This window comes from Delphinapterus leucas, chromosome 9, assembly GCF_059928025.1.
Source record: "Delphinapterus leucas isolate spDelLeu-1000000601 "Yukka" chromosome 9, BTC_Dleu_Yukka2, whole genome shotgun sequence".
Classification (NCBI taxonomy): domain Eukaryota; kingdom Metazoa; phylum Chordata; class Mammalia; order Artiodactyla; family Monodontidae; genus Delphinapterus; species Delphinapterus leucas.
Window position 1 is genome coordinate 73,881,983 of NC_143137.1, and position 13,866 is coordinate 73,895,848.

The 13,866-nt window shown below is 41.3% G+C and overlaps 1 protein-coding gene across 1 annotated transcript in view; it reads left to right on the forward strand.

The window, feature by feature from the left end:
• DNAH11 (dynein axonemal heavy chain 11) overlaps nt 1–13,866 on the forward strand; it is a 335,983-nt gene that overhangs the window by 214,597 nt on the left and 107,520 nt on the right. Inside the window, exons 56-57 of the mRNA XM_089917707.1 lie at nt 6,235–6,468; nt 9,572–9,718. Of these exons, the coding sequence (XP_089773833.1) occupies nt 6,235–6,468; nt 9,572–9,718 (381 nt within the window). The remainder of the gene's footprint in view (nt 1–6,234; nt 6,469–9,571; nt 9,719–13,866) is intronic.

Genomic DNA, 13,866 nt, shown 5'->3' on the forward strand with positions numbered 1-13,866 from the left:
GTAGAGGTCAAAAACAGCTTTTACATTTTTTGAACGAGCACTAATTTGATCACTCTCTTAGTTTTAATTTCCACTGTTAAGACTGAGAGTTGTCACCATAATTTAGCACTTCTTAATTATTGGCCTCATTTGCTGAGTGTAAGGTACTTATACAAGGTGCCCCCCCACCCCCCCCCCCCGCCTTTAGCCAGAGAAAGGATTCATTAAAGGCAAGCGGTTTTGTGTGTGTTGACATATAATTTTCAGGTAGTACACACTCAGCACCCAGGGGTGTGGACTGACTAAGTCTAAGTTAATGTTTGTGCTGCTTTTCTGTTACCTGGTATTGAACTAAAATGACAGCTGACAGAATGACCAAAATAGTTTGACAGTGAAGTATCACCAGGTATTTATCTGAAGACTTTGTGTCAACATACACTCCTCATAGGAGATTTGGAAATGGAGATGGAAAGACACAGTGTAAGGAGGGAGAGGATACCCTCCAGCCATCCGTGGGAATTGGGTTACAAATGATAATTGGGAGATCTTGTTGAGAAGTATATCGGTCCCAGTTAGGAAAATCCAGGAAAAAAGGAAGGAGAAACAGGTGTTAAAAGATAAGAAATGGGACTACCCTGGTGGCGCACTGGTTAAGAGTCCGCCTGCCAACCCAGGGGACACGGGTTCGATCCCTGGTCCGGGAAGATCCCACATGCCGCGGAGCAACTAAGCCCGTGCGCCACAAATACTGAGCCTGCGAGCCACAACTACTGAAGCCTGCGCGCCTAGAGCCCATGCTCCGCAACAAGAGAAGCCACCGCAATGAGAGGCCCGCGCACCACAATGAAGAGTAGCCCCTGCTCGCCGCAACTAGAGAAAGCCTGCGCGCAGCAACAAAGACCCAATGCAGCCAAAAACAAATTAAATTTTTAAAAAAATGAATAAGTCCTATTGTAAAAAAAAGATAAGTAATATTTTTGATTTTTCAAGTCAAAATGAATAATCGACCTACTTGAAAGCAGGGCTTGATGAAAAGAGAAATTATTGAACGGAAGTGAAAAGACGAGTTCTCTGAGGAGTGAGATTTGCTTCGGAAGGAGTAGAGAAAAAAGGTCTGAGCAAGACGGAGAAGCCCATGCCCATCCTTTTCAGCCATGTTGTCCAACTGGCAAGTAACAGTTCTCTGTCCTTTTGCCGTGACACTTCAGGATAGTTACACAAGCTCAATATCATCGGCTTCATCAGTAAAATGACTTTATTTCACATGCTGCCGCCTCCTCCATCCAGAACTTGTTGAAGGTTTGGCAACATAAGAATGGCACATTCTCCTACCATTTTCCAAACCAGTCATGGGAAAATGTCCACTCAAGGAGGAAAGTTACCGTACTGCTGCTGTATTTCAAAGACTGATTTCATGACTGGTCTCTAGCTTCCTTTTAAAACCTTAGGTCAAGCATGAAGCATAGTAAACAGCACTTTGTTAGTGATAGGTACGTTAGCAGCAGCATTTCTGTTAATGATTTTAAGCGCAGCTCTTGCTTTGAAATGTAAGTGAGGGTTATTCAGTATGAATTTCAAAAGTGGAAAGATAACCTTGTACAATAGAAATTCTATGAATCTGTGAAAAATACCCTCTTTCTGAGGAATACTGAAATCATTTTAAAAGATTAAGACAAAAACAAGTGCAACCAAATTTCTATTGAATCTGCCTAAATCTCATACTGGCTTAAACCTATATTCAAACAGATGAGAAAAGGCCCAGGTGGTGGTTCATATATTCCCCATTCTTCAGCCCTCTTTCTCCTTTGCACACGCACACTAACATACTGTTCGCCGTACATGTCTTGCTCTGTGCAAGTTACTTAAATTTAGGATAGAATTGCAAAAAGCAGTAGAATGCTGCTTTCCAGGGTTTTTGCAGTTATGAAAACTTTAGGAATCCCCTCTACCTGGAAAGTAGGGTCCAGTTTTTATAGCTGTGCAGGAACTTGGACGTGCTGTGAAGTTGAAAGTTTAGCTAAATCAAATGGAGGCATCGCTACATCCTAGTTATAGCTTTGTGGCTTTCCTACAGTGCTGGCCTCCCCAGATCCATCTCCTGCCTTGTCTGCTTGCTCTGAGAGGGGAAGCTGGGCTCCATCTTTCCTCCCCATGCCCCTAGTCCTCAACTAGCATCTTTGTTTTAATGTTCTGTCAGTAAGCCATTGAAGGCTACCTCTTTTGAGGATTGGAAACTCATCTGGAAGATTGCTAGCTTATGCTGGACTTAAACTTGCCTTTAACCCAGGCTTGGTCTCTAAAGTTTAAAGAGAAAAATAAAAAACACGAACAAACTAACAATAAAATGCTGTCACCAAAGTAGCGAAAACAAAAAACCAGCATGTAATTTAGAAAACTCTGCATTTAACACTTGTGGCTGCTCTGTCTGGTGGTAATCTTCCTGGGACTACTGTTGGTACTATTAGCATCACCAAGAGCAGGGTAACACCTGCCCTGCATTTGCATTATTTCCCACCTCTCATCACCAACCTTCTAAGCAGGGACCACTGGTTTCCCTGTTGTACAGGTGAGAGGCTGGCAGCCATAAGCACAAGATCCTTAAGCAGGTGAGGGGCCCATTCGGCACTTTCATGCCAGAGCTCATATTCTTAAATCCTGCTCTGGACTGTTGCACAAATGTTTGCCTCTTCCGAAGGAGGAATAAAAGGAAAGGAAGACAAGAAATAGAGTAAAAAGGAGTGAGGAAAGTCTAACTGTTGATTTTGTGGGCAGCAGGAAGTATAGGGAATGCAATAACTTGCCCAATTTGACAGAACTGGAAATCTAACCCAGGTCCTAGGATTCAAACCCCGCATCCCTGGCTGCCTCCACAATTTTTTCCTGGGAGCCTATTAGCACTATGAGTAGTTTAGGAGAGGAGCTCAAATATAATACTGCCATTTTGTGCGTTATTAAATTTTTGTTATTTAATAAACCAAACTTACAACCACAGTATCTAAGAGATTCTCTTTGACCAGACCCAAAAGGAGCTAAAAAGTACAAATAGGATATATTGGGAGTCTGGGATTGTCATGTACACACTGCTATATTTAAAATAGATAACAAGGACCTACTGTAAAAAAAAAAAAAAAAAAAAAATAGAAAAAATGAAATTAAAAAATAATAGATTTGGAATTATTGAAAATTAACATAGGTATTAAATATGTACAGTTTTGTATATTATACTTCAGTAAAGCTGTGAAAAATTAGCATAGAAATAATTTCTGAGATAAACTACCAAGATGGACAGTAGGTGTATGACATTATACGTTACAAAATTATCCCAAGTTAAACTTGAAAGGGAGGGCTTCACTGGTGGTGCAGTGGTTGAGAGCCCGCCTTCCAGTGCAGGGGACGTGGGTTCCAGGCCTGGTCTGGGAAGATCCCACATGCCGTGGAGCAGCTGGGCCCATGCGCCACAGCTGCTGAGCCTGCGAGCCCCAACTACTGAGCCCACGTGCCACAACTACTGAAGCCTACGTGCCTGGAGCCTGTGCTCCGCAACAAGAGAAGCCACGGCAATAAGAAACCCGCGCACCACAACGAAGAGTAGCCCCCGCTCGCCGCAAGTAGAGAATGCCCACGAGCAGCAATGAAGACCCAACGCAGCCAAAAATAAATAAATTAAATTAATAAATTTATTAAAAAAGAAAAAAAACTTGAAAGGGAAACGATTTTCTTTTCTTTTTCTTTTTTATCTGCCTCCTTTCCCTTCCTTGAATACAATACTCTTGAAAGAATTCAAAAGTACAGATATACAGTCGTCTTTGCTGGTCTTGGGAAGGTGTAAAATCCTATGTAACACTTCAAGTGTTTGATTTCATTCTGGCCTCCAGGCGTTGGTTTTCATTCAGATTTTGCTGTCATTTTCAACCACGGGGACATGCTGGGCACGTGCTTGAAGAATCAGGTGGCCAGAGTGGCAGCGATTGCCCCTGCTGGAGAGCCAGGACACCAAGTAGAAGAGATTTGTTTGTGTTTCTGTGCTTACAGTGAGCCATCACAGAGAGTAGAAATTAAACACTTTTTCTTAACGTGAGGAAAAAACAGTTTCTTCTTTGCATCCGATTATGCATTGGCTTCAGCAGTGTTTTCCAAAGCATCTTAGTGGGGAAACCTTGGATTTATAACCATTGGATACTGGCACTTGGCTTATTTTTATTTTTGCTTTCACCATGATTGGCTGTAAATTGACTACAAATGGGATCAACCGGTTTTCATTAAGGGGCCAAATGTAGCAGGAATGAGGTTCTCCACTCCCAGCTCTAAAAGTGAAAATACAGCATCGCGTCCCCATTACTGTAGCCGCACCAGGACAGGCAGCCATCTCCTCCCGGGTCACCCCCCACCCCACACTACCACCCCCCCCAAAAGAAAACTGGAGATAAATGAATGGCAGAATAAATAATTTATGCTAATGAAATTACTGCAATTAGTAGTTCTACAATGACCCTTTTAAAAGCCACAGCTGTTAATGTCAGGAAGTGCTGTCACTACTGACCTTATCATAAGAGAAAGTGACAAATTGAGAATGCAGGGAAGACCAGTCATCAAAGAGGTCTGTTCTGGAACGATTAGAGTTTTCTGAAAAACAGTGTGAATTACAACCAGCTGCTCCCTGGCTCTGCAAGTCTCCCATGCTGTGCCATTTTGTTAAGTCCGATAACAATAGTTATCTTGCCCCATTGAGACAAGTTGTCTCGGGCCACTTCTAGCTCTACCGGAAACCACTTCTTCCATCGGGGATTTACAAATGAAACTGTTGTTAAAGAAAGCTTTTCAGGGCAGCCGAGGAGCCTCCTCATAGGATCATGGTTGGGCAGAGGCCAGGTTTTGTTTTGTTTTTCTTTTCTGCAGGGAGGTTGCACTTGGCTGGGGACATATTTATATTTTAGAAATATACATGCTGGCTTTTAGTCTCATTAAAACAACACAGGACAGGCGTGAATTTCTGCCCATGTTTATATTGTAGTCAAGTTCTCTAAAAAATAAAATCCCTAAGGGGATATTTATATGGTGTTGCTTAACTTCCTTATAAATTTATATTCTGAATTCACTATTTGGTAATGTACATACGTCTCAGATCTAGTAGAAACAAAGAATATTCAGGATTTGTATCATTCTGTATTTAACTTTTGCTTTAAAAACATTTTCGTTACTAGCGCCATAGATTTTTAATATGCAGAACAGTCTGGTATGTACATATTTTAAACCCAGTCAAGCGTTTTCCGTGAGGTTGGAGAGCCAAGTGTTTAGAAATTGCTTTGGAGCCGTTCTTCTCTGACAAGAATCGGCCTGTCTCTCCTCGCACCCCGGGTTGTGATATTAATGGTGCAGGTCTGAAACGTTTAACTGCATCACCAGCCACTTGTGTGCAATTTCCCCAAAGCTGTCTGAGCTTTATTGACAACGCTTTGGTAAATTATGTGTGACTTTCCTAAGAGTTGGTGTAGCTCATTTAATTCATATTAATTGATTTTTAGGCTCCTGTTGATTAATTGAACCTGGTTCATCTCCTACAGAATGCAATAAATAATCATTAAAATGCGGGAGATGTGACTCCACAAATTAAAAAGGGAACTACTTCAGAAGTCAGAGAGGACAAAATGGAAAGAATGTCTAGTGGGGGGTTCTCCAGTAAGTCTTCAAAGTAGAGTTGCTCAAGTTTTTGTTTGTTTCAAATGAGAATACATATAATCATACTATTTTTCTCCCAGGAGCAGTGACTTTTATACCTTATCCTCCAGTTTGTTTCCACATGGGTTCTTATAAAACTGTGTATTTCTCAGTTTAACCTTTTTTTTTTTCAGTGACTGTTGGTTTTCTTTGCCTGACGTTTAGCTTGAAAGCAACACCAAAAATACTTCTCTGAGTACTGTGTCTCAATTTCTCCATTTTCTCTTGCACACGCTTGATAAAAATCAAGTCGTGAAAAGCAGTGCTTGTGTTGCATCTTGGCTTTTGGTTTTGGTATGTGGAGCACATATAAATCCTTTGGCCTACTTGGCAAGAGGAGTTTACTAAGCTGGAAGGTTTCTTGTCATCTCTCCAATCCCGTGGACATCTCTGAAAGACTAAGTTTTCCTAGAAACTAAGCTGTTCTGGCTTTTAGAAAATAAATACTGCATAATTTCGCTGATTTTTCTTCTTTTATAAATTTGCATTTTTGTTTTCTTTTGAGAGAATTTCATGTGAATTGCCATGTGTATGTTTCAGCCCCTGGATAAAGATTCTATTAGCCTCTTCATGGCACACGTTCACACTAGCGTAAACGAAGTGAGTACCAGGTATTACCAGAATGAGAGAAGACACAACTATACCACCCCAAAGAGTTTTCTGGAACAAATATCACTGTTTAAGAACCTGTTGAAGAAGAAACAAAACGAGATATCCCAGAAGAAAGAGCACTTGGTGAATGGCATCCGGAAGCTACAAACCACAGCCTCTCAGGTATGACCCGGGTATGTTACTACTGAGTGAAATCAACGCTCCTAAAATTAAAAAATACCTTTGCTTTTGAAGCAGCAGTTTAACCTACTTGTATAAGATGCATCGTGCTAAAATTTACAGTTTAATGATACAGAGAACACACAGTTCCTGCTTTCCTAAGGCTGAAAAGGGATCAGCCAGTTACACTATCACAGCTGGTTTGGAGAGAACCCTTCTGTTGTTGGCCTGTCTCCGTGCCGGGCAGTGTCGAGATGTTGAACAGAACAGGCACAGCTGGTTCCCCTCTCCTCTTCCACTGCTTTGATGCTCTGGGCTTATCATCAGGAACTTTGTCACAGGACAATGGAAATCAGATCCCTCTTGGTCTCAGATTCTCAATCCCCAGTGAAGGCAGCGTTTCCTGGCCGATGCTGTGATAAAGGGTGTTGGGATTGGGGTCCCTAAGTATAGCGGTCTTCTCTGGCCTTGGTGTCTGATCTGCTCCCTTTAGCCACTATCTCTCTTAGGTGAAAATATCCAGTGTTGCTTTCATCCTCAACCATAACGCCTCCACTACCTTGAAGGACGGCACCTCTAACCTCCTGGAGTCAATCAGGAGGGAATTTGCATAGGATGTTAATCATGTGTGGGTCTGCACACATATTATCAGATTTTATGGTTAAAAATCAAACAAGTATATGAAGTAGGTGTTCCTACTGAAATTTTACACATGAGGCTTCAAGAGTCGAAGGCCACAGAGCCCATGAGTTTTGAGTTGGAGCCCAGATCTATGTAAAGCCCATAGTTCCAAGCTGCCTCTCTGTGACTGGTAAAAGAAATTAGAATGAGAGAAGACAAAAGACTTTGGAGATGGGCCAGCCAGGCTCTAGAGCTAGAGGAAAAAAACAATCCTCACTGGTGGTCACCTCAAGGCCAGAAACTCCCAGGGCCTTTTCAGAGTATTTGTCATCAGGTTGTACACCCATATGCTTTTCAAGAAATTGGGCCAGTTTTCCCCCCAAGAGTACTGGTGGCCCATCCATGCCTAGGATGGAAATGAGACAGAACCTGGTTGGGGGAGTGTATGTTGGTGACTTTCACCCTGAAGGACTCTCCGGCCATGTCCTTCAAGTATGTCTAAAGGCCAAAGCATCACTTACCTCTTTCCCCCTTCATTTCATACACCAGGAATGGCTCTTCGGTGAAACACTGTGATCTGTGCTGAGCAGTGAGTAGATGGACCACGACTGGGAAAGAGAAACCGGAGTGAGGAGGTTTCCAAGACTGAGTGTTGCAAAGAATAGTTGCTGGAAAACCCCCAAAGAATATATTCCTATATGTGCATCTTTTCCTTCACTTTCAAAGAATGTCTTTCTTTGCTCTCTCTTTTTATAAATGTTTTATCTTACTCTTTTTGCCTTCTTTCTCTTTCATTTGTCTTCCCTCTCCCTGTCCCTCCAGTTGCATCTCACTTGAATCAAAACCCTTTTCCCTAGTAAAGACTTTTTGCTAGGAGTCCTGTTAAGCTAAAAGTGGAAGAGATCTGTATCCCAGAGCATTTATGTCCCTCTGAAGGATGACCCAAAATGAGCCTGTTGACTTTGCCCCAGGAAACGACAGTGTTGGCTAAAGTGAACTCAATACCGGTGGGGCCTCTGCCACACTGCGAGAGTTTTCTCCCCAAATGACAGAGACTAAAGCACGGGGAGTAGCATCCTCGTTCATCTCAGTGGCGGCAGCATCTCAGTCACAGAGAAGAAGAAGAGAAAGTCTGTGGTTTCCTGACAGTCATCTCAGTTGTGTGTTGTTGAGCTGGGGGTTGGGGAGAGGAAGAAAGAAAGGGGGTGCCTGCCATGTTCACAGCTGTTTGGGGTTTCCTTATTCCCCCTCAGCTATAAACAATAGGCAGAAAGTCTGAGAAGATACACAAGGTCTTGATGGAAGGACTACTGATGAGTTCTTGCCATTAGGTGTTTGTGCATGTGGTTGGAATATCTAATAGCACCTTAAGAGTTTTTAAAATCAATTTATTTTGAAGAGGAAGCATAGTCTCCTATGTGGACAACCAGAAAGCCTGACAGTGTAAGATCAGGTGGTGTGCAGAGCAAGATGTCTTCATCTTGGAGCGTGTGCCCTTGCAGCAGTCCCGCAGAGCTGGATATCCATGCCATCTGAAATATGTCCAAACCGTAGCGCTGTTCATGCATTGCAGCAAAGCCCTAAACCCCTTCTTTAGCCAGGTAGCCCCTCTGCAGATTTAGTGTAGGTCATAATAGAGAGCCCAAGTGAATTCTCTTCATCCATAAGGCTCGCATCCAGGGCTTGAGTTGCTTTCGATATTTCAGACTTAACAGCTTCCTTAGAGACTGAAATCAGGGCTTGAAATAAGTTTCCTCCTAATCTCTTGGATGATGATTTTGATTATGGCCTAACATGTGACTAGTTTCACACGGCTAAAAAGAAGAGAGAAGGAAACATCACTGTGCAGTGTGACCCTGAGTTCATAAAGAGGCTAAAAAAATCAGTCTTAGCTTAAACTCTAGTAGTACAGGTAGCAGTCACAGTACCAGCTGTGCCTTTTAGGGTAGAGTGTAAATAACCCATGTTGGCCGGGGAGGTTACAGGCATCCTTGGATATAGCAGTGGAGTGTGGTTCCACAAGATGAAATTCCTGAAGTGTTTTTAGCAATGGAGTCAAAATAAATGGTTGTGATTGTTTTTTTGTGATTAAAAAACACACACACACACAAACAGTAATATTTATACCCCACAGGGGGCATGAATGACACATGCTCGGGTGACATGTGCTCAGGTGGGGACAGCTGGTGGTGCTTCCCTGAGCTGAGAAGATAAATGTCTGGTTGGTGCTGACATTAAGTTAATGACTTTTTCCACAAAACCATTCGAAAACATTATTCTGTTGATTCCTGTGTTTAAAAAGAAATGCATTTTTTTTTAAACACAGGGCCTGCATTTTTTCACATGGAATTAAAGTCAAATCAGGGTAGAAGAAGGACCAAGATAGAAATTGCTAGGCCCCCTGAATTCACTTAAAAAAATAAGCTATATCTGATGTTTGTTGTTATTGACACAGGTTTCTTCAAAGTCATGACTTTTCCTTTAGGTAGGGGATCTGAAAGCCAGACTTGCCTCTCAAGAAGCTGAGTTACAACTGAGAAATCACGATGCTGAAGGTCTGATCACAAAGATCGGGCTTCAGACGGAGAAAGTGAGCCGGGAAAAGGCCATCGCGGATGCGGAAGAGAGAAAGGTCAGGCTAATTCCACCATTTAGAGTACAGAGCTATATTTAGCACAAAATAAACCTTTGTAGGTGAACAGTTTTGAACAACTTCCTCTCCAGGGAGCGTAAAATCTAAAGAATTATTATAGTTACACATGTAACAGCATTTCACACCATGATTACCACTTGACCTTTCTTTACATTATGCATTTTCCCAACCTTTTAGCTCTTTTAATGATATGAAAGAACAATAAATACTGAGCTCATTCAAGCATATAATGGATGTGGATCTTGAACATCAGGCCTATTTGTAATACAGTAAAGGTCAGGAAGTCACCTCCGGAGGTTTCTAAAGCTTTTCCGTTTTTAGGCAAATTGAACAACTCAATTGTTAACAAAGCCCATTCCGTCACTTTGCAAGATGGTTTTCGAATTTTGCATTTTAATAACACAACTTGAGTTTATTATTATATCCTAAGCTAAATTTGTTCTTTTTCAGTCAGTGGAGGCCCTGGCATTCTGTATGATGTTTTATTGTTGGAAACAATTACTTTTAAGATTATATAGCTTCTGCTTTCTTTGTACTTGGGTTTCCAGTAATTCTGAAATAAATATGTTATATTGTCATCTTCTCTTACCAAAACTTCACAAGTAGAAGGTATTTTATTTTTGTGTATCTCACTTCCCAAAAGAACTATAGCAAACAGAATGATTACTAAATATTTGTTTAAAAATTGAATGACCGTATGTGTGCAAGGTCAGTTATCTTATTTTAGACAAAAGATTATAATCAGGGCTTAGTTAATTAAAAAATGTAAATTATGAGTCGCATAGCCTGGGAATCAGTAGCCATTATGCTATTATTCTGCATTAATGATATGAGAAAATATCTGTTTTACCAGTGATGTTGCCGTTCATTAATAGGCAGTTGAGTTGTTTTCCTTTTGTTGTAATGTGTATTGAGCATGTTTGCCTTTAACTTGCACAGCTAAAGACTTTAAAAGCATAGTGAAAGTCAAAATGCTAAATTAATGATTTTTTTTAAACTTATTTTTGAAGTTAAAGATAAGGCATGTTTGGCATGGCCGAGAGGCATATGATTCCTAATTCTGGTAATAAATATTTCCATTGAGTTTCAGGTAAATGGAAGAGATCCGTAAAAGTATATTTTTATCTTAAGTAATTAGGTCTCACACATGGTGTGATTATCATAAGCTAATTCCACCCAGGGGATGTTTTTCAGGCATTACACAAATTTGTGATACTCCGATAATTACTATATCATAACCCATCTCTACAGATCTTAAAACATGACAAGTACTCTGGAGGACATTTCACATTTTTGCATGTGACTTTCTAAGGCAAAATTATCCTCACAAACGGGGAAAAATGCTTTAGCAAATTAGAACTCATCTGACAGGTTGTTTCATGAAGTTTTCCAAACATGGAAAGGACACATAGTATTTTGTATATCTAATCCGTACCAAGAAATAAAAATAATACTTAAAATTATTTTCATTTTATCCATGAGGCTTAATTTAGTTATAAATAACAAATATTGTCTGAGCACCTATTTTTTTGCCTGGCACTTTTCTAGGTTCTTGAGGATATATGTATATGATATGCAGGGTGCCTGCACGTAGCTTACATTGTAATGGGAAAGACAGGAGACAAGTGACATGTTGACAGACAAGGTATTTTGGGTTAGCAATAAGTCTATGATGAAAGTCAAGTGATGTTATGGTGGAAAGAACTCTTTTAAGTTGGTGGTCATGGAAGGAGAATCTATTTGACTCTAAACTATGTAGAGTCAAGGAATTAATCAAGACCAAGTATGTGCTATGGGCTCACATTGGTCATATGTTCATCAACGTGCTAGATTCTATGTGGTTATTAAAAAAGGGTGTATATGGTCTCTGTGATTCTATGAAATTGGGGTCTCAAGATTTAATACTTAAGAAGTAATTTAAAAATAACAAAAGTATGTTGCCACATTTAATATGGCTAAACAAATATTGGGGTTTAGAGTCTGTCTTGCTGTGCATCTTGACAACCCATGTAGAGAAGCTGGTTGAAATTGTTGCTTCAAGTTTATAAATCATCGAGGGCTGTTCAAATCATGGGCATTGCCAGCAGTGACCTCAGGTAACAGAAGCACCATTAAGCTTGTGAAAATTAGATCTTCCATCTTTGTTTCATTTATCAGCTCCAAATTCTAAGGATCCTCTGATCCTTTCAAACTGCTTTCTTTGTTGAATAGTAATCCTCATGAGTGAAAGTGCCTTCCAAATTGCAGAGCTCATATAATCTCTTCAAAAGGTGGACATCCACCCTGATTTTGAATGATCTTCAGTTTTTTAATGTTTCTTTTCTAAAGATGGGTGGGGCTGAATTTTAGGACCATCAGGAATTTCTTCAAGACAGGTGAGAGCCATGTGCTTGTTAGCTAAGGCTGCCATAACAAAATATCAGGGACTGGGAGGGTTAAACAACAGAAATTTATTTTCTCAGCGCTCTGGAGTCTGGAAGTCCAAGGTCAGGGTGTTGGCAGATTTGGTTTCTCCAGAGGCCTCTCTCTCTCTCTGGGCTTGCAGACAGCTACCTTCTCTCTGTATCCTCATATGCCCTTCCCTCTGTGCCCACACCCCTGCCAACTCTTGTGTGTAACCAGATTTCCTCCTCTTATAAGGACGTTAGTCAGATTAGATTAAGCCCCACCCTAACAGGCTTGTTTTAATTTAATCATCTCTTTAAAGGCCCTCTCTGTAAATACGATCACATTCAGAGGTCCTGGGGTTAAGGCTTCAACCTGAGAATTTTGAATGGACACAGTTCAGCCCAAAACAAGCAGTTATTGTGACTTTATCCTCTTGTGACCGCCACTAAATTTCATGAACCATCTGCAAGGAGCTTTTGACTAGCAGAGGGCAGAAAAATTCTGGTGTACCCAAGAATGGGACAGTCTCCAAATCTGCTTTAACGGACGATGGTAGAGGGAAAGCACATACTCTAAGCCATCTGTGTAGCTCTTCCACCTTCTCCAGGTTGGGCCTCACTAACCAGTCCACAGGAACCTTGTTCGGGGTGGGAGAGGGCAGAGGAAATTGCACATTGAGGCTTCCCAAGTCCCTGAGATACAAAGCATTTTCACAACTCTAGTGTAGTTGCACTTAGGGTGAGAGGGATTGGGAATAAGAAATAAGTTGACCAACCTAGAGTTTTTTTGTTTTTTTTTTCGGTACGCGGGCCGCTCACTGCTGTGGCCTCTCCCGTTGCGGAGCACAGGCTCCGGACGCGCAGGCTCAGCGGCCATGGCTCACGGGCCCAGCCGCTCCGCGGCATGTGGGATCTTCCCGGACCGGGGCACGAACCCACGTCCCCTGCATCGGCAGGCGGACTCTCAACCACTGCGCCACCAGGGAAGCCCCTAGAGTATTTTTTTCATTTGCATTTGTGGGGTTTTAGTTATTAAATGTTCTAAATTGCTCTGCTTATCAAAATTACCCAAAGGAATAATACTCCATTAACAGTAAAGGAGTTAGAGGGAGAAGACTCTGTGACCCCCAGTCTCATAGAAATAGCATTTAGAAGAAATACTCTCTAGGTATTAAAAAACCATGATCCTGAGTCCAGTTTAAAATGATGTTATTACAAATGGGCACAAACAGCATGTGTAGATTTAGTATATCCTTAAGGAGAATAAATAAGCCTGATGTAATAACTCACTCAAATACAGTCTCTGTTTCATCCGTAGCAGTATTCTCCAGCACATTGAAAATGTATAATAGTATCCTTAGAGTTTTCATGGTCCATTCCTGGCAGCTTTGAGGACTGTGGTTTTAGAGCAGTTCTCTGTAAGCACGCAGAGTTTCCTTACAGGTGTTAACCGTAGCCCGTAAGTATTGGCCAGAGGTCACATATCTACCATGGACCAATTATGTTCATAAAAGGTGCAGTACATAGCAGAATAACGGTTAATCAGGAGAAGGGTAATTTCTGCTAATAAAGCTGTGGTAGACAACAAAATTTGTTGTGAGCAGTGTTTACGTTTATGGGTACAGTTTTAAACCTGTTCAAACACATCTGAACGAATGCACTTTTGTTCACACTTGATCATTCACAATCCCCATCACATCAGCAACCATCCCATGTGCTGACTGGATCCTGGTGCCCAGC